This window comes from Engystomops pustulosus, chromosome 4, assembly GCF_040894005.1.
Source record: "Engystomops pustulosus chromosome 4, aEngPut4.maternal, whole genome shotgun sequence".
NCBI classification, from domain to species: domain Eukaryota; kingdom Metazoa; phylum Chordata; class Amphibia; order Anura; family Leptodactylidae; genus Engystomops; species Engystomops pustulosus.
In genome coordinates this window covers 86,555,821-86,574,604 of record NC_092414.1, presented here as the reverse complement: position 1 = coordinate 86,574,604, position 18,784 = coordinate 86,555,821, and the positions used below count along the sequence as shown (strand labels likewise).

The 18,784-nt window shown below is 42.6% G+C and overlaps 1 protein-coding gene across 1 annotated transcript in view; it reads left to right on the top strand.

Annotated features, from left to right (window-relative positions):
- Nucleotides 1-17,566, top strand: part of TMCC3 (transmembrane and coiled-coil domain family 3) — a 42,208-nt gene extending 24,642 nt beyond the window's left edge. Inside the window, exons 2-4 of the mRNA XM_072146582.1 lie at nucleotides 4,509-5,422; nucleotides 13,139-13,274; nucleotides 15,988-17,566. Coding sequence (XP_072002683.1) covers nucleotides 4,509-5,422; nucleotides 13,139-13,274; nucleotides 15,988-16,290 — 1,353 coding nt within the window. The 3' untranslated portion in view covers nucleotides 16,291-17,566. The remainder of the gene's footprint in view (nucleotides 1-4,508; nucleotides 5,423-13,138; nucleotides 13,275-15,987) is intronic.
- The last annotated feature ends 1,218 nt before the right edge of the window (nucleotides 17,567-18,784 follow it).

The window sequence follows — 18,784 nt, the reverse complement described above, 5'->3', positions numbered from 1 at the left end:
TGGGGCAGGGGCTGGCGGGCTATATACACTGGGGCAGGGGCTGGCGGGCTATATACACTGGGGCAGGGGCTGGCGGGCTATATACACTGGGGCAGGGGCTGGCGGGCTATATACACTGGGGCAGGGGCTGGCGGGCTATATACACTGGGGCAGGGGCTGGCGGGCTATATACACTGGGGCAGGGGCTGGCGGGCTATATACACTGGGGCAGGGGCTGGCGGGCTATATACACTGGGGCAGGGGCTGGCGGGCTATATACACTGGGGCAGGGGCTGGCGGGCTATATACACTGGGGCAGGGGCTGGCGGGCTATATACACTGGGGCAGGGGCTGGCGGGCTATATACACTGGGGCAGGGGCTGGCGGGCTATATACACTGGGGCAGGGGCTGGCGGGCTATATACACTGGGGCAGGGGCTGGCGGGCTATATACACTGGGGCAGGGGCTGGCGGGCTATATACACTGGGGCAGGGGCTGGCGGGCTATATACACTGGGGCAGGGGCTGGCGGGCTATATACACTGGGGCAGGGGCTGGCGGGCTATATACACTGGGGCAGGGGCTGGCGGGCTATATACACTGGGGCAGGGGCTGGCGGGCTATATACACTGGGGCAGGGGCTGGCGGGCTATATACACTGGGGCAGGGGCTGGCGGGCTATATACACTGGGGCAGGGGCTGGCGGGCTATATACACTGGGGCAGGGGCTGGCGGGCTATATACACTGGGGCAGGGGCTGGCGGGCTATATACACTGGGGCAGGGGCTGGCGGGCTATATACACTGGGGCAGGGGCTGGCGGGCTATATACACTGGGGCAGGGGCTGGCGGGCTATATACACTGGGGCAGGGGCTGGCGGGCTATATACACTGGGGCAGGGGCTGGCGGGCTATATACACTGGGGCAGGGGCTGGCGGGCTATATACACTGGGGCAGGGGCTGGCGGGCTATATACACTGGGGCAGGGGCTGGCGGGCTATATACACTGGGGCAGGGGCTGGCGGGCTATATACACTGGGGCAGGGGCTGGCGGGCTATATACACTGGGGCAGGGGCTGGCGGGCTATATACACTGGGGCAGGGGCTGGCGGGCTATATACACTGGGGCAGGGGCTGGCGGGCTATATACACTGGGGCAGGGGCTGGCGGGCTATATACACTGGGGCAGGGGCTGGCGGGCTATATACACTGGGGCAGGGGCTGGCGGGCTATATACACTGGGGCAGGGGCTGGCGGGCTATATACACTGGGGCAGGGGCTGGCGGGCTATATACACTGGGGCAGGGGCTGGCGGGCTATATACACTGGGGCAGGGGCTGGCGGGCTATATACACTGGGGCAGGGGCTGGCGGGCTATATACACTGGGGCAGGGGCTGGCGGGCTATATACACTGGGGCAGGGGCTGGCGGGCTATATACACTGGGGCAGGGGCTGGCGGGCTATATACACTGGGGCAGGGGCTGGCGGGCTATATACACTGGGGCAGGGGCTGGCGGGCTATATACACTGGGGCAGGGGCTGGCGGGCTATATACACTGGGGCAGGGGCTGGCGGGCTATATACACTGGGGCAGGGGCTGGCGGGCTATATACACTGGGGCAGGGGCTGGCGGGCTATATACACTGGGGCAGGGGCTGGCGGGCTATATACACTGGGGCAGGGGCTGGCGGGCTATATACACTGGGGCAGGGGCTGGCGGGCTATATACACTGGGGCAGGGGCTGGCGGGCTATATACACTGGGGCAGGGGCTGGCGGGCTATATACACTGGGGCAGGGGCTGGCGGGCTATATACACTGGGGCAGGGGCTGGCGGGCTATATACACTGGGGCAGGGGCTGGCGGGCTATATACACTGGGGCAGGGGCTGGCGGGCTATATACACTGGGGCAGGGGCTGGCGGGCTATATACACTGGGGCAGGGGCAGGGGCTGGCTGGCTTCATACTGGAGAGGCTGTCAAAATGCATTTCCCACCCTCGGCTTATACTCGAGTCAAAGGTTTTCAGTTTTTTGTGGTAAAATTAGGGGCCTCGGCTTATACTCGGGTCGGCTTATACTCGAGTATATACTATATATATATATATATATATATATATATATATATATATATATATATATATATATATATATATATATATATATATATATATAATTTTTTTTTTTTTTTTTTTTTTTTAATCTATGCTATAATTAGGTACAGTGGCAAATTATAGCTGTCTAGGTGTGTGCTGACATGTGGAACATTGGTTACTGAAGGCCAGGGTGTTTCCTATTAATATATTATGACGGAGTATAGTGCTTGTACAGACAGCACAGTGTTTATTCCTAAATTTATGCACAGTTTTTAAGACAGTGTTCGAAAAGCAAAGCACAGTAAACGTGCTATCTTAATAATAAAAAAATCTGTTTTCAAAGGGACAATATCTTTGATATGACACGAAAAACATGTTTTTAGCACTGAAGCTGGAGGCGTCTGAATTGATACTACCTCTGCAGCCTTTAAGCTTGACTCAACGGAGGCAAAATATAACTCTTCTCTAGGTGAAGAGATGAGATTTCACATAAACAAGGGAATTCTAGAAGGGCCACTTCCATACCCTACCTGAGGGGGCCAGCACTTTTAATGGGGTAAAACAGGGGTCAGGAACCTTTTTGGCTGAGAGAGCCGTGAACGCAACAAATTTTAAAATGTTATTCTGTAAGAGCCCTACAATGTGCACATGCCCCCAAGTAGATAGGTAGTCCCTATCTATGTCTCGGATCGCAGGCACACCCGTGCCCCTCTCTGTGGTGGCGCCCCTCTCCAAGCTCACTCACCTCTCCACGTTCCTGCTTCCGTCCCGGCTGGCCAACGCAGATTTAAAGGGCCAGCGCACCGCTGATTACCGCTACCCACTTCCCGGGTTTCTATAAAGACCGCCGGCTCCTAGCATTCCCCGACGGATCTTAGTGCTTCATGCCTATGAGAAAGCTTTCCACAGTGTTTCCTTCCCAAGTGTTGACCTCCCGTTGTGACCCCGGAACTGTTCCCGATTGTGCTCCTTCGCTGCCAGCCCTGACCTCTTGCTCCGTCGCCGACCTCGCATCATTGCCACCTGCCTTGACTGTCTTCCTGTTCCTGACCACGAGACTGCCTAGTGATCCTCAACATTGGCTGCCCTCGTGGACAAGTCGCGACTTGGAACGACCTGGTGGTACCACGCTGCAGCAAGACCATCCTGCTCTGCGGCAGGCTCTGGTGAAGACCGGTTGCCACTTATGTTCCAGTCCCAGGTGTCTGCTTACATCATCATCCACGGTGGTCCAGGGGGTTCACTACTCCAAATCCTGACACCCACCACATGCCTCCCTGTAGATGGGTAGCCCCAGTAAATACTCCCAGTAGATAGGTAGCTAAAGCACATACTCCTAGTAAATAGGTAGCCACAGCACATGCCCCCAAGTAAATAGGTAGCCACAGCACATGCCTCCCAGTATATAGGTAGCCACAGCACATGCCTCCCAGTATATAGGTAGCCACAGCAAAAAAAAAAAAGAATATTCACTTACCAGCGCTCCCTGCAGCCAGTTCCTCATCGCTCCCACGCTCTTCTCTTTGACCCAGGCTTAGATGATGGAAGCGATGGCACCTGGGTCATAAAAGGGACTTGGGAAGCAGTAACATCGCTGCGTGTGTCCAGTGATCAGTCTAAGAGACACACAGCAGCCATCACTATTTATTAAAGATATGTCCGAGAGCCAGATGCAGCCAACAAAAGAGCCACATCTGGCTCCCGAGCCATAGGTTCCCTACCCCTGGGGTAAATTCTGGTGACCGTGTCCCTTTTTTTAAACCGCTAATATTCACTTAAAGGGGTTTTCCCATGAAATAAAGGTTTGCACATTTTAATCCCCTAGTGATGTTTACACAGTAAATATCATTTTTGTCCCCCTTACTTTGCAATTTTGGCCCCATCACTACCTACACATGTTGGTGTAAGATTCCAGAGTGTGGGCAGGGACTTTCTAAGCAGATGCTTCATGATTCCTCTGTGCTATGAGATGCTTAGATTTTCATGGTACATTCCACTAGCATCTGATGGTAAAAGAGAGATGAGACAGATTGGAGATGAGGGATCATGAGATGCAATGACACTCTGGACTCTTGTAGCTTGCTTGTAGAGTAAGTATCTGCACACTTCTGCTTGGCAGCATGGGGGAGGGGCAGGGGGCAGAGAGCACTGTAGTGTGCAGACAAGAGAAGTTATTCATGAGAAGAATCCCACCATAGTCATACCAACCAAAATTGTGTACTCCAGGACTGATGGACAGTTTGGAATTACATCTGTGAAATGCTGTATTTTTGTTAATAAGGGTGAATTAGAGAATGTGTTATTTTATTATCCTGAGTATATTTAAGAATCTCTTGTTTTCGTGGGAATATCCCTTTAAGGAAACATACCTGAAACATACATTCTGTTTTGGCGGATGTATCAAATTATGAGTAATATTTGTGTTCTTTTCTAGGTTGACCGGTCTGATATGAACACGCTCAGCTTACCTCTCAACATAAGACGTGGAGGATCAGATACCAACCTTAACTTCGATATACCTGATGGCATTCTAGACTTTCATAAAGTCAAACTCTCTGCGGACAGTCTAAAGCAAAAAATCTTGAAAGTCACTGAACAGATTAAAATTGAACAAAGTGCCCGTGATGGTAATGTGGCAGAGTACTTGAAATTGGTGAACAGTGCTGACAAGCAGCAGGCAAGTCGAATTAAACAAGTATTTGAAAAGAAGAACCAGAAATCTGCCCACTCAATAGCACAGCTACAGAAAAAACTAGAACAATATCATAAAAGATTAAAGGAACTAGAACAAAATAGCTCTGCCACCAAAAGTACCAAGGATATTTCCAAAGATAACTTGAAAGATCTACAGCATTCTTTAAAAGATGTCACTAGTGGTCCTCGACCTGCTGCACCTGTGGAAGCCTGTAAAACTGGTATGCCAGGGGTATCTTTGACACCCCCAATGTTTGTTTTTAACAAGTCAAGGGAGTTTGCAAATCTGATTAGGAATAAATTTGGAAGTGCAGACAACATTGCTCAGTTAAAGAATTCTCTTGATGACTTTCACCCAGAAAACAATTCCAGAAATTTGAGTGGCAGTGCCACAATTGTGACAAAACCTAAGTATGTAAGTGACGATGAGTGTTCTAGTGGGACATCTGGTTCAGCAGACAGCAATGGGAACCAGGCATTTGATGCTGGGCGGACAAATGCCAGTGATGGCCATGATCTTGCTGTCTTTCTAGATGAGCTGAGAGAAATAAGAGAGGCTCAGTCCCAGCTAGCCGAAGATATTGAGACATTAAAAATACAGTTTAAAAGAGACTATGCCATTATTTCACAAACTTTACACGATGAAAGATACAGGTAACTACTTATTCATTGTATTTTATTATACAATATTGTAATGTAAATAGCTTTAATTGCTGTTCATTGAAAATCATGTTCAAATGGTCCTTGAGGACCATGGGGATATGGACCGCTTGATATATTTGCGATGATCTGAATCAGTGTAGCAACTGGATTCAGACAGTACTGGATGATGGCAGCATCCTCAACAGCAATAAGTCCCAATTTATCCCCTTCCTCTGACTTTTTTACTCATACTTGGCTGACTATACTTCCTAATGTAGAATATATGTTCTGTGTTTCGTGGTGCATTTTAAATGCAATTTTCTAAGGAATGGTTGGCATTTGGCTTGCTAAATCTTCCTCATTGATTTAAAAAAATCACTGAAAAATATCTGTAAACTACAGACATGCTAATAATAATTTCTCTTCTGAAATGAAGCCAGCCTTTTTAGTAGTGGTATGAAAACCATTCACTTTGGCCTACAATGAGGTCATTGTATGTTCTTTTTATAGCTTATCATAATATGAATCATTGCAAATGAGATTAACCTCCTGATCAAGTCCTCTTTCCACTCAGTGCACGTAATGTTGTTTACTGACCATATTGTATCAATATTCCTAGCTATAAAGGTACTTTGGTTTCTGTGGTAGATAAGACTTTCATTATGTAGTGCCTTAGTTTCCTCATGAGTTGTTTTGGCTGGAGTGTTGACTATGCAAACAGAATATCTCAACGTTCTTCTTGGAACTGCTTGGTGTCTTCAATATCAAATTTTGAGTTTTTTTTAAACTTAAATCCTACAAAACACTTCTACATTCGGTGCAGAAATACATTGGGGAGTGATACTACATTCACCAGTTTGTGTTATGGGGGATTGGAGCTCCATTATTTCTCCATTGCAGTGTTGCTGTTCTTTGTGTATGATAGTTTCCAGTAAAAACCTTTTTTAGTCTTGGGAGTTTATTTGCTAACCATGGATCAGGAGACCACAGTATAATCATACTTCAAGACTGGACATGTGGCTGTGGCAGGTGTAAATGGCCCTAATACAATGTTATATACATGCATGCTTAATGGTGTTGGCCACTAATAAGGGAGGTTACCAGGGCAAGAACAATATCCTTATAGGGTTGTCCATATTTTATTTTCTTGGTAAACATTCACATGAGTCATATGTCCCACCTATAATGTCCTGTATTCCTAAATCCAGGGGAAGTGTAATGCATTATTATATGCACTTTCATGCCCCAAAACCACTCATATGGCAGTGTTGTTTTCACAGAGGGGGTGCTTGGTCAGCAGAAGTTTACAGTACACGGCTTCAGACAGATGAGAAAGTTGTCCATTTAATTCATGATCTCTAGAAGGTATAACAGAAGGATATTCTTTAATCTGTAGGGTAGGATGTGTTGGCATTTACCACCAAGTTTTCCTATTAAGAGGGACATGGCATAATAATACTTTGGCCATTGACTCCCATTGCAAAAAATGTGCCTCTGTGTGATTTATTACTACATAATGCCATCACCTGATTACCCTTTGGGCAGCATTTATGGATTTTATGTTTTAAATTGTTAGTAAAAGTATAGGAATGACAGATTGTGTTGGGTAGGTTTCGATAGGGTGTGCAACTGCAGTTGTTCATAATATGTTCCTATTGTGTAAGAATCGACCTTGTGAAACAACAGTTTGACACCTCTTTACTGTGCAATAACACATATGGCTCTACTTTGTAAGAACACTACCTCACTTTCCTTTAAAGCTTTATGATCCAAATCCTAAGTGAGACATGCATTAACTGGTTGAATGTGCCTTAATAAGTCTACATAGTAAGCAGCACATTGTATTTAGTTTAAGCAGTATTCCCAACCCCCCCCCCCCTGCCTCCTATGTTTTGTTAAACAGAGGGAGGGTTAAAATGGTAATATTACGGTTTTAGGACATGCCATCTGATGCTAAAAGGTCTCCCACACAATCTGCATGTTATGTGGTTATGTGTCAGGAAAGAGTCCTATGTGTTCCTGGTGGACTGAATGTTCTATGGTACCCGCACAAAATGCAGTCTGTTTAGCACTCGGAGAACACTGCCAGGGAGAGATTATATTACACTAGAACGTGTATATATAGTTTATGGTAAGTGTTGTAATGTCTCTAGATGCAGTTTGGGAGTTCTGTAGTATGTAGCTGCAATTGCTGTAGTATACTGAAATTACAAATTGTTGGCTTGTAGAGATGAAGGCTTTATACCATGACTGCAGTTGCTTCTGTAAGCTTTCTTCTTACTGCAAATGTTATAAACCGCTTCAGTGGAAAAACTTTACAGTGAAAGTCACCATGGAACCTATTTATCAATAAATTATGCATTGGTAATGCATTAAATAATGGTTGGTAATGCATTCATTTTAATGAATGGCTGGACTGGAGGGAGGTCAACAGTTCAAACGGAACACATCACCTGCTCCCCACTGCAAAACCACAGAGTACCTTGTTTTTCAGCTTTCAAGTCTTCAAAAGGTGTTTATACAGCCAACCAATGCTGAAGCATGCCTCCAAAAAGTACTTTTATTCTTCCCATCTCCTTCAAAGAGCAAGTCCTGTGTGGAAGCTCGACTACGCAGTGAATCTGGCCTGCCTTCTGACAACCATTTGCACTGCTCACCCTGCCTCCTACGGGCTCTTTATTTTTGATATCATTTAGCATCCAAGTGATGTCTGAGAAAGGACGGCATAGTCGAGCTTTCATACTTCCCTAATTCTTACAGAGGACATAAGAATAAAGGTACTTTTTGGAGGCATGCTGCAGCATTGGCTAGCTTTAAAAACACCCTTTGAAGACTTGAAAACTGACAGACAAGGTACTCTTTGGTTTTGTGAAAGGGGCCTTCTGGTGCACCGTTGGACCGTGCACCACATTTTATCATGCAGAGTTCGACAGAAATGTGTTGCATGCCCCAAGTTAAAGGGAACATGTCACCAGGGACCTCATTTTCACTAAAGACAAATTTGTAAAAGCCCATGACACCTACAGTGCAAAAATGCCTCTGCCTTTTCTAAGCATTTGTGTGTTATAACTTACCTTGCACCCTGACAAAATCCTGGGCTAGACAAAGAGACTGGGCTTTGGTTTGGATGTATTTCGAAAAGCATGTGACTTGTCTGAGCTGCAGGCTGCCTCAATGTTTGTGCTCCTGTACAGCTTGTCCCTCACCCCTCATCCCACCAGGCAGTGACCTCTGAGAAGGAGCTGTACAGGAGCACAAAGGTGGGGGCTAAGATCTGAGGAGTGAGTAACACAGACAAGGTACATGTTGTTTTTTTGAAATGCATCCAAACCAAAGTCCAGCCCCTGTGACTACCCCAGGATTTTGTCAGGATGTAAGGTACGTTATAACACACAATTATATTGTAATGCAAATGCTTTGAAAAGGCAGACATATTTGCACTGCAGGTGTAATAAGCTTCTGCAACCTTTCTTTAGTGAAAATGAGCTGCCTGGTGACAGGTTCCCTTTTAAGAAAAAAGTTGGTGCAAATGCGGCACGATTCATGAATCTGGTGCCTCTGCACAGTTTTCACCATTTTTGATAAATGTGGGCCACTGTCTATAGCCTGTAAATCAGATAGATAAAAAAAATGCTTTTTATTCGTGAAATTCCCAACAAACAGTGATATTTCAGTCTGTTTATAGACCTTTTGAGACACAGTTTGCATTAGTTGACTCGGTTTGGCGAGCTCTGTGCAACGCTGCATAATCTGTGTGCGCTATAGAAATAATTATTATACGTAAAGCAACATTAGGCACATGAGCATGGTAGAACGCCGTGATGGGATTGGGTCCCTTCCAGAGCATCTGAGAACTTTTTATTAAGAGTGCAGCAAAATTTTTACAAGAACTGTGTTTATAGCCTGTCTTGGCATTTTGTATCTTTACAGTATAGCACAATAAATGACAATTAAATGGTACAATGACATTCTGGAAAATGGATTTATGTCGAGCTGGGAGTCAATTTCCTCTAAAACATTTCCTCTAAAATGTTTTCTACTAAATATGATCTAATGTTTCAGCAATTGGCCTCTATATCCTGTGCAGTCTTAATTTCTTTAAAAGCACATCAATATTCTGAAAACTGTAATATTATAAACTGCAGAGATTGTGTTATAAGAAATATCTTCAGTTATGATCTCAGTCCATGCACTTTATGATCACCAGAGTTGTTTCATCTTTACATCATTTTTGGTGTATGTAAATGGTGCCCAACATGTCTACAGAATTTGTCAGGAAATTTGAAGGGGTATTCTCATTTGGGTATTCACATTTCATTTAACTTATCTGCCTTTGGATGTTATTAACCCCTTAACGACATTTTCTTGGATTTTACAGCTTTCACTCTGCGTCCCAAATGACATGCCTACTTTTTTCTTTGGGTTGGTGCGATCGTGTGGATACCAAATTTGTATACGTTTTATAATGTTTTCATACATTTGAAAAAATTAAAACCTCCTGTACAAAATATAAATTTTTTTATTTTGCCATCTTCTGGCGCCAATAACTTTTTCATACTTTGGTGTACGGAGCTGTGGGTAGTGTCATTTTTTGCAAATTTTGATGGCGTTTTCATTGCTATAATTTTTGGGACTGTGCGACCTTTTGATCACCTTTTTATTAATTTTTTTATATGTTTCAAAATGACATTTTTGACTTTGGCCGCTATTTTTCGTTACGGGGTTAAACGCAGTGAAAAACCGTTATTATATTTTGATCGGACGTTTTCGGACACGGCGATACCTAATGTGTTTATGATTTTACTGTTTATTTATATTTATATCAGTTCTAGGAAAAGGGGGGTGATTTGAAATTTTATTTTTTTTTAGTTTTTTTTTTTTAACTTTTACTATTTTTCAGACTCCCTAGGTTACTCTAACCCTAGGTAGTCTGATTGATCCTATCATATACTGCCATAATACTGTATGGCAGTATATGTGGATTTTACTCCCCATTCATTACAATGTGCAATTAGCACATTGAAATGCATGGGTTAAAACGAAGTAGCCTCGAGTATTCGGAACACCCGAGGCTACCATGGCGACGGATCGCCGCTCCCCGTGACTTCATCGGGGAGCGACGATCCGCGACAAGATGGCGGCACCCACGCGGCGCCATCTTTTTGAAGGTGAAAACGCCCGCGATCGGTGCTAGCAATATGTAGCAAAGACTTACCGGCTATGGAGAGGACTCGGCCCGCGAGCACGTGTCGGGAAGGGGTTAAATAAATGTGTGAAGATTATTTCCCATAAATGTAGCCATATGGTCCCTTAGAAATCAAGGACAACTGTCCTTGGATACGACCACTGTTTCTGGACTGATTGCCCAAAGAGAAAAAAAAGTTTTTGCATGCGAGATGTCCAAGAGTCTCTACATGCCCCACAGTTGTCCTGTGGAAGTGAAAGCTGAAGCGAGGTGGTCAAGCTTCTCATGACGCATGAGTGGTGGTTGTTTCAAAGGACAACTATCTAGTTTTGAAGGCACAGTATGACTACATTTATGGGCTATTACCTTCACACAGGATTGTAGACCAAGCACACTTACGTGCAGATGTGTGCACCCTCTGGCAAGATCTTGTCTTTTTTAAGCTTCCTATGACTGTTTAAAAAAACACTTTAAACATTATGCAAATGAGTCTGAGGGGCTTTGAGCTCCATTAACACCTTTGGAGCCAAGAGCCCTAATTTACAAGCCTTTGAAAAATAATACACATTTTACTAACTAGTATTATGGTAATATTAAGTGAAACTTGTTGTGATTGTGAGGGAAGAGAATCCATTTTCTATTGTGTTCTCCCACCATGTGTCTTTACATAGCCTCTATGCATAGTACCATCCCCCACGCATACAGATCATTTTAACATATATCCTGTTCAAGGCAAAAGGAATGTGAGCTTGCTCAGTAAAGTTTCTTTGTCTCAAAAACCTATAAGACCTCTCTGCTACCTAAATAAATTGGAATTCTCTCAAACACATGTGAAGGTTTGAGTGGTTCACCGAGCAACTCGTACTATACAATGATTTGGACCCACATCACATCAGAGATGGATATATTTCTCTAACATGATTAAGACTTGTTGATCACCTTAAGTCTGAGGTACTGAGGTCAAGTTTTCCCTCAGCAACACATATATTTTGTATAATTATTGCCTCTCCCAAAATGTCTCTAGCCAGAAATATATTTGGTGCAGTTATAGAAGTATAGCTGGCACCATCATAGATTTTCTCTCTTTAGTTTTAAAGGGAACATGTCATCAGAAATTGACCCAATAAACCACTTTCGGTATGTTGTCAAGCTGTTGAACAACTTACAGATCATGGAAACAAAAAGTATAATTATGTTCTAAACAGTCAATTACTTAGTAAAACTGGAGCTGAAAAGGACTTGGGCGTATTGGTGGATGGTAAACTTAATTTTAGTGACCAGAGCCAGGTGGCTGCTGCTAAAGCAAATAAAATTATGGGATGTATCAAGAGAGGAATAGATTCTCATGATAAAGACATAGTTTTGCCCTTATACAAATCGCTGGTCAGACCACACATGGAATATTGTGTACAGTTTTGGGCACCAGTGTATAAAAAGTATGTAGTAGAGCTGGAACGGGTGCAGAGGAGAGCAACCAGGCCGGCTTTATTTTTTTTTTCACAACTCTCGGACAATCCCTTTAAATCTTCCACCTTAAGTTGTAAAATTTCTTTTTACACCAGGGGAAGTTTTGGATTATTCACAAATTTTTGAGAAGCTTCTTGGGATTTAGGGAATATATTTTATGATCTATCAATAGGACAAGCTACGAATCTCTTGGAACCAATCTATTTGGGATATCAAGTGTCTAATGATCCCTCTATTTGCTGCAGAAGCCAGTATTTTGAATAATTTGGCTGGTTGTTGATTTGTGAACTTCAGCTTTGAAACCACAGTATCCTGGCATATGCCTTTTAAGTACCAGAATGGAATATAAATGTTTAACAAAAAAAAACTATGAAAAATCAATTTTTTTCCTGACCATAAAAAGTTTTGTTTTTAAAAACAAAAAATTGTTAACTACCTTAATAAATTATTCTCACCATATTAAAGAACCAATATGCACTTGGAAAAACCTGCAGACAAATTGACTGCATAGTGAATGCTATAGGAATTGCCCTAAGTGGAGCCTTTGATGCAGATTCAAATAAAGCCTCAGCAGCACTGCTCCCCATCCTCTCGGCATGCTTTGAGGAGGTATTTTTACATCAGAATCAACACAGATGTTCAGAGACATCTAATGCCCTCTCCAAATATATAAGTGCTGTTTATGGAATGCTTGAGTATGTGTAAATTCTGCAAATATTAACCATATCATGACTGGCTTTTTGACTGTTTTTGCATTTAAAACTATACGCGGTCCAACAGTGTATGTAAATGAAATAAGTATACTACAAAACACACACATTAAAAACCTTTTTGCTTTTTAATTTTTACATGTGTTTTAATTAAAGGTTAATTAAACACATCCCTACACCGGAAATTCCTGATCTGGGGAGGTGAAGAGCTGCAAAGCTTTTGAGTTTGGGGAGTAAGGGAAGGTCCCCTTTAACCTGAAATAGACGGCAAACTTCAGGAAAAAGATGGCAAACTTCAGCAGTTTGCTATATTAATGCATTAAAAAAATCTATTTAGCTATTAATCTACTCACATTCACTTTTCAGGTATGAAAGGCTTGAAGACCAACTTAATGATCTGACCGACCTCCATCAGCATGAAACCACGAACTTAAAGCAGGACCTGGCCAGCATTGAAGAAAAGGTTGCTTACCAGGCTTATGAAAGGTCCAGAGATATCCAGGTACGGTTCATGCGTATTCTATTGCTATTTAAAGGGGTTATCCGGGTTTAAAAAATTTTTATGGCCGAGCTGGGGAGGGCTAGTTAAACATAATAAACATGGACTTACCTCCTCCGGCGCCGCCGATGTCCCGCGCCGCGGTCCCTTCGATCCGTGCCCCTGTTTGTTTACAGGGGCACGGAAGCCGCACACAGGGAGCTTCCGGTCCGCGATGTGGACGGCTCCTCCCATCCGTCCCTATCTCTCAGCGTTGTAAGCGCTGGGAGATGGTGTGCATGGGAGCATCCGGCCAGCCGGAAGCTCCCTGTGCGCTGGTGTAATGAAACCGGCGCACCGAGAAGACCGGCCGCGGCGCGGGACATCGGCAGCACCGGAGGAGGTAAGTACATGTTTATTGTGTTTAAATAGCCCTCCCCAGCCCGGCCAGAAGAAAATTTTTAAACCCGGATAACCCCTTTAATGTTTATAGCATAGTAGCTGAGCATTGCAACACATTCTGCTGCTGCCCTCTCCAGGCTGTTCAATATTGCGTATGTGTTCAGAGCAGTCAACGGCCAGTCAAAGATTTCATGGTTACAGGGTTGGGTTAAAGAACTAGCAATTCAGTCCCAATGCAGAAGATGACTTGACTAAATTTCTGATAACCTAGATCTAAGGGTCTTTTGAGGTGTCATAAACAGATTTTGAGAAGATTGTGTTATTATACATCTAAATTAAAACAAATCTAAATTTAAAGCAAACAAGTACTATATATAGCCATTCATCTAACAAGGGAAGTTAGATCTAAAAGGGACACAAAGATCTAAAATTAAGGGTAGAAATTACACTCTGTGTCCCCGACCTCTTTTAAAAGCGCACCCTGTATTCCATCACCTTCTTTATAAGATCTCAAGCACCCAACCATCTCTAATCTTCCCTGTTTTGGATAATCCCAAATTTACACCAGGAAGAGAAGATCAGGGATTCGGAGAATGGGCACAATCTGTGAGACTTCATGCTAGGGATTTTATAAAAGACAATGTCATCTGTGCTACTGGAGGACAAAACATTTACACCATTTCTTAAATTCATTACTGCCTGCCAGTTCCTTTTGTAGAAAACTAACATTGTTTGAGAAAAGATGCCTAGGAGAAGGAGATATAGCACATTCTCTTTCAGAAATATATATATACACAGCTAAGAGATAGGGAAGATAGAGGTAGACAGAGTCATCTAGTACATGGATCCTCAATGCCCAATAATATTCAGGAATCGGGGTTCAAATTATTAACAAGGTGTTGAACAAAATGTACAATCTCATCAAATTGTCCGAGATTGGGGACGTGATTGGGCTCTTTGTTACACGTTTTCTGGGATTGTCCCAAAATTCATAGTTTTTGGAACTCTGTGGGACAAGTTGTCAAATGTGCGAACACTAAATAGAATTAGACCCCCCAATTTGTGTTCTCCATATTTCAAAGATCCCCATACAGAGTTATAAGACTTCAATTTTATGCCCCTTAATTAATTCAGCTAGAGCGTGCATTTTCTCCCTTATGTAAAAAATGGGTTCTGAGAGTTGAGGAGGTAAGGAAGATACAGGAACTAACAGCATATATGAAAGGAGCATATGTTGTATACCAGGGAACATGGGGAAGTTGGATAGAGTTTCAGGCTTCTACAGAATATGAGACTCTTTGATGGGTAATGCTTAACAGAAGGGGTCTAGAAAAGATAGGTTAAAATATCATGTGATTGGATGGTCCTTCGAGGAGGGGGAGTAAATTATGTACATATGGATTGTGTTTGTGTTGATTAAGCATATGTAAATACATTAAAAATTTTGTTAAAGCATTTTATAAAAAAAAAAAAAAAAAAATAATAATAATAAAACGAATCTCCAAAAAATAAAAACCTATGTACTGGAAATGGGGCGGCTTAGTAACTAGTGATAAAAAGAAGGCTGAGATACTAAATGTTTTAAGATCACACTCCAAAGCTACAAAAAAAAAAGTGTTTTTTTTTTTTCTTTTAAATAACTGTGACCTTGTAAGTATTCTTGTAAAACTAGTACATTGGGAGCACGAGAGCATCAGGTAATAGAGCAATTCTTTAATTTTTAAAAAAAAAATTTTAATGGAGAAAATTATTATTTATTTTATTCTGGCAGAAGACCCTTTTAATTTGTGCCAGTACCACATTTGTCCCCATTGACTCTTGAAGAGCACCTGTGGGATCCTAAACCATCTACAGGTCTGTATGGTTTAGGGTTCCAAATCGACCTGTATGGCAGCTGTCCATGGCATCCGTTTAAAAAGCAAAACTTTTATAGTTTCCTAGTTGTGAGTCCGATCAGGCACATCAGAATCGCATATGAAGATCTCAGGTCTTGCATTGTGACCAGAGAAGCTGGGTTGATACCTCGGCTTTATGCAATGAGCAGGCATGTGGTTTTTTTTTTTTTTTTTTTTTAATATGAATATACAGTGCAATTTTTTTGGCCACTAAACGACAGGCCATGAAGACCTGTGCATGGTTTACTGTCCCAAATCGTCCTGACAGGATGATTAAATTTTAATATTGATGGATATTTTGTTTTATTTTTAGACAGTTTTCACTTTATAAAATAGTGATATGAACACATTGCTTACTTACGTATATATATATATATATATATATATATATATATATATATATATATATATATATTCATTGTACATTTCCTTTTTTGTAGGAAGCATTGGAATCCTGCCAGACTCGTGTATCTAAATTGGAGCTTCACCAGCAAGAACAGCTAGCTGTGCAGTCTGAATCTGTGAATGCCAAAGTACTTCTGGGCAAATGCATAAACATACTATTAGCCTTAATCACAGTTGTCCTGGTTTTTGTGTCGACTATTGCAAAGTTCACTGCTCCAATGATGAAGAGTCGTTTCCACGTTTTCTGCACTTTTTTTGCCGTGACGTTCTTTGCAATTCTTTACAAGAACTGGGATCACATAGTGTGTGCCCTTGAAAGAGTCATCCTGCCAAGCTGAACACTCCTATGTCCACTGTTATTCATTGGAAAACCACACCATGGGCTTTTCCCCCCTGCTAGTTACCAGGCAATTTCCTAGTCATTTGCTTAGATTTTTGTAACAAATTTTGGCATGCACACTTTCATATTTTGCCTTAAGCGTACATATCTGGATTTCTTTCCTCAAGGACATTTACGGAAGGTGAATCTGGTAATGAGAATAGTCTTCTCTGCTATGTCTCAATTGTTAAAGTTTCTGTCTTAATGCTCATGATCTACCAAAGTTGTTCTGGGATCATGATGCATCATTTTGTTCTTCACGTATAGTCTTAGACTTTAGCGTAAACCTAATTGATTTTTCATTGTAAATATACTTGTTCTCTTGTAATGTTGTGTCTGATGTTTTCATGTTATGCTGATGGATGACCACAGAGGATACCCATATATTCTTTAAAAAAAACAAAACCCTAAAGTGGATGAGTGGTTTATACGAGAATTTCTTCTTTATTCATTTAGTTTGACTGAATGAAGAAACGTTGAGATACCACACAAGGTTTAACATTTTCTAATCTAGATATATCAATTGCCACAGGGGAGGATTAAAGGGTTATTCCATCTGATTACATGTACAAGGCTGTCTTCAAATGACCAGCACATTGTTATAATTCGGTGAGTTTTATCAGTAAAGTAGCCCATTAACTTGGCTTTTAACTACAAAGTAGCTCGCCTGGTCATGCTGCCAAAATGAGTCAAGCTGCAGGTGGCTTTGCCATTCAGTTCCATACAGTGGGGCAGTTACTACACTGATGTTATACTGCTAGGTGTTAAGGGATTCCTTAAAGTTGTGAAGGGTATAATCAGTGTGTTTTTTTTATTGCTTTAATTTCTATTTATTAAGTGACAAAAAATCAGCAAGACCACACTGTATGAATACACTGTAATTCTTCATATGAAAAATGTTTGCACTAGAATGTACAAGGCGTCTTCATGCTGAAGATGAGGATTTGCGTTACATGTACTTGCACAATCTCACTTTTTTCATTGGAAGCCACTTATCGCACACTTCAAAACTGTGAACAGAACAATTTCATTCTGCAGTTACTTTTATGCGAAGTAAGAAAGTGTATTTTCTTTATTTAGTATTTTGATACAATGGAGGGAAATGTAAGCAAAATTGTATTGTGAATGACATGGCTTTTGTTCAATGGAACCCAAAAAGAAAAAATGTTCTTCTATGTGGGAAGATGTTGTGGGTTGAATACAATAAAGTATAAAACATGTGTAAGAGTACAGAATACCATAGACATAAGAGATTTGAGAGAGGCTTATAATGTATTTTGCATAAAAGACTAAGATAAAGTGACCAGCACCACCTTCTCCATACACAGACAGCTAAGCAAAGTCCAACAAACACAGCTGCACATGTGAACCTGCACGAAATAAGTCCCAACTCTGGATGCACGTGGAACGACAATCCAGTAAGAATAAGATAACGGCACTCACCAATTACCGGGACGGCAAACTTGGTTTGAGAACGTGCATACTGCACGAAACTGCCTGTCGCCTTCTCGTGGTGTGCATCACCCTGTAATTGGTATAATTATTATGTATTTTCCTACCTTTATACCATTGACCAATGTCCCCAGCAGAGTAACTTGGAAGATGCTCAATATTGTGTTCTAGAATCTTTTTATAATCTTTTTTATAATTTCCAACTTTCTTCACCAATGTTGCCCCCACTATCCATTTCTTCCTTAAAGGGGTTGGCCACTTTTTAATAAATTTGTTGCATAAGACAGGTCTCGGCATGTATATGTACCTTTGCTTCCTTTGAGAGCTTCAGCCTTTTCCTGTTTTCACCAAGCTGCTCTCTGCATGTTCTTGTCTCCCGCAGCTCAAGCCTGTCCTCATGGTGTCTTCCACTGTGTCATTCTTTTCACTGTCCGTCCTCACTGAGGACTGGCGGAGAGCAGGAGGAGTCATAATCTCCTGCTGCAGCCCCTCCTATTCATTAGTACCAACTCATGTACCGTATATACTCGAGTATAAGTAGAGACCCCTAATTTTACTACCAAAAACTGAGAAAACCTATTGACTGGAGTATAAGCAGAGGGTGGGAAATGCATTGATCACAGCCCCCCCCCCCAAGTATACAGCCAGCCCAGCCTTTAAAAAAAACAAACAAAAAACCTATATACTCACCCTCCGGCAGCCCTGATGCGCAGCGCTGCTCCCCCTGATGTCAGCGCGGGTCCTCTTCTGTCTTCTGCGCCTGTCTTCGGTAACATCCTGGAGGTTATGTTGTTCCCGGCTGGCAGGCACATAGTATGACGCGGCCGCTGCTGACGTCATACTATGCGCCTGCCGTGAAGATACATGGCCACGCCCTGCAGGATGTTACCGAAGACAGAAGAAGTCGGAAGACAGAAGAGGACCCGCGCTGACATCGGGGGAGCAGCGCTGCGCATCGTGGCTGCCAGAGGTTGAGTATATAAGTGTTTTATATTTGTTTT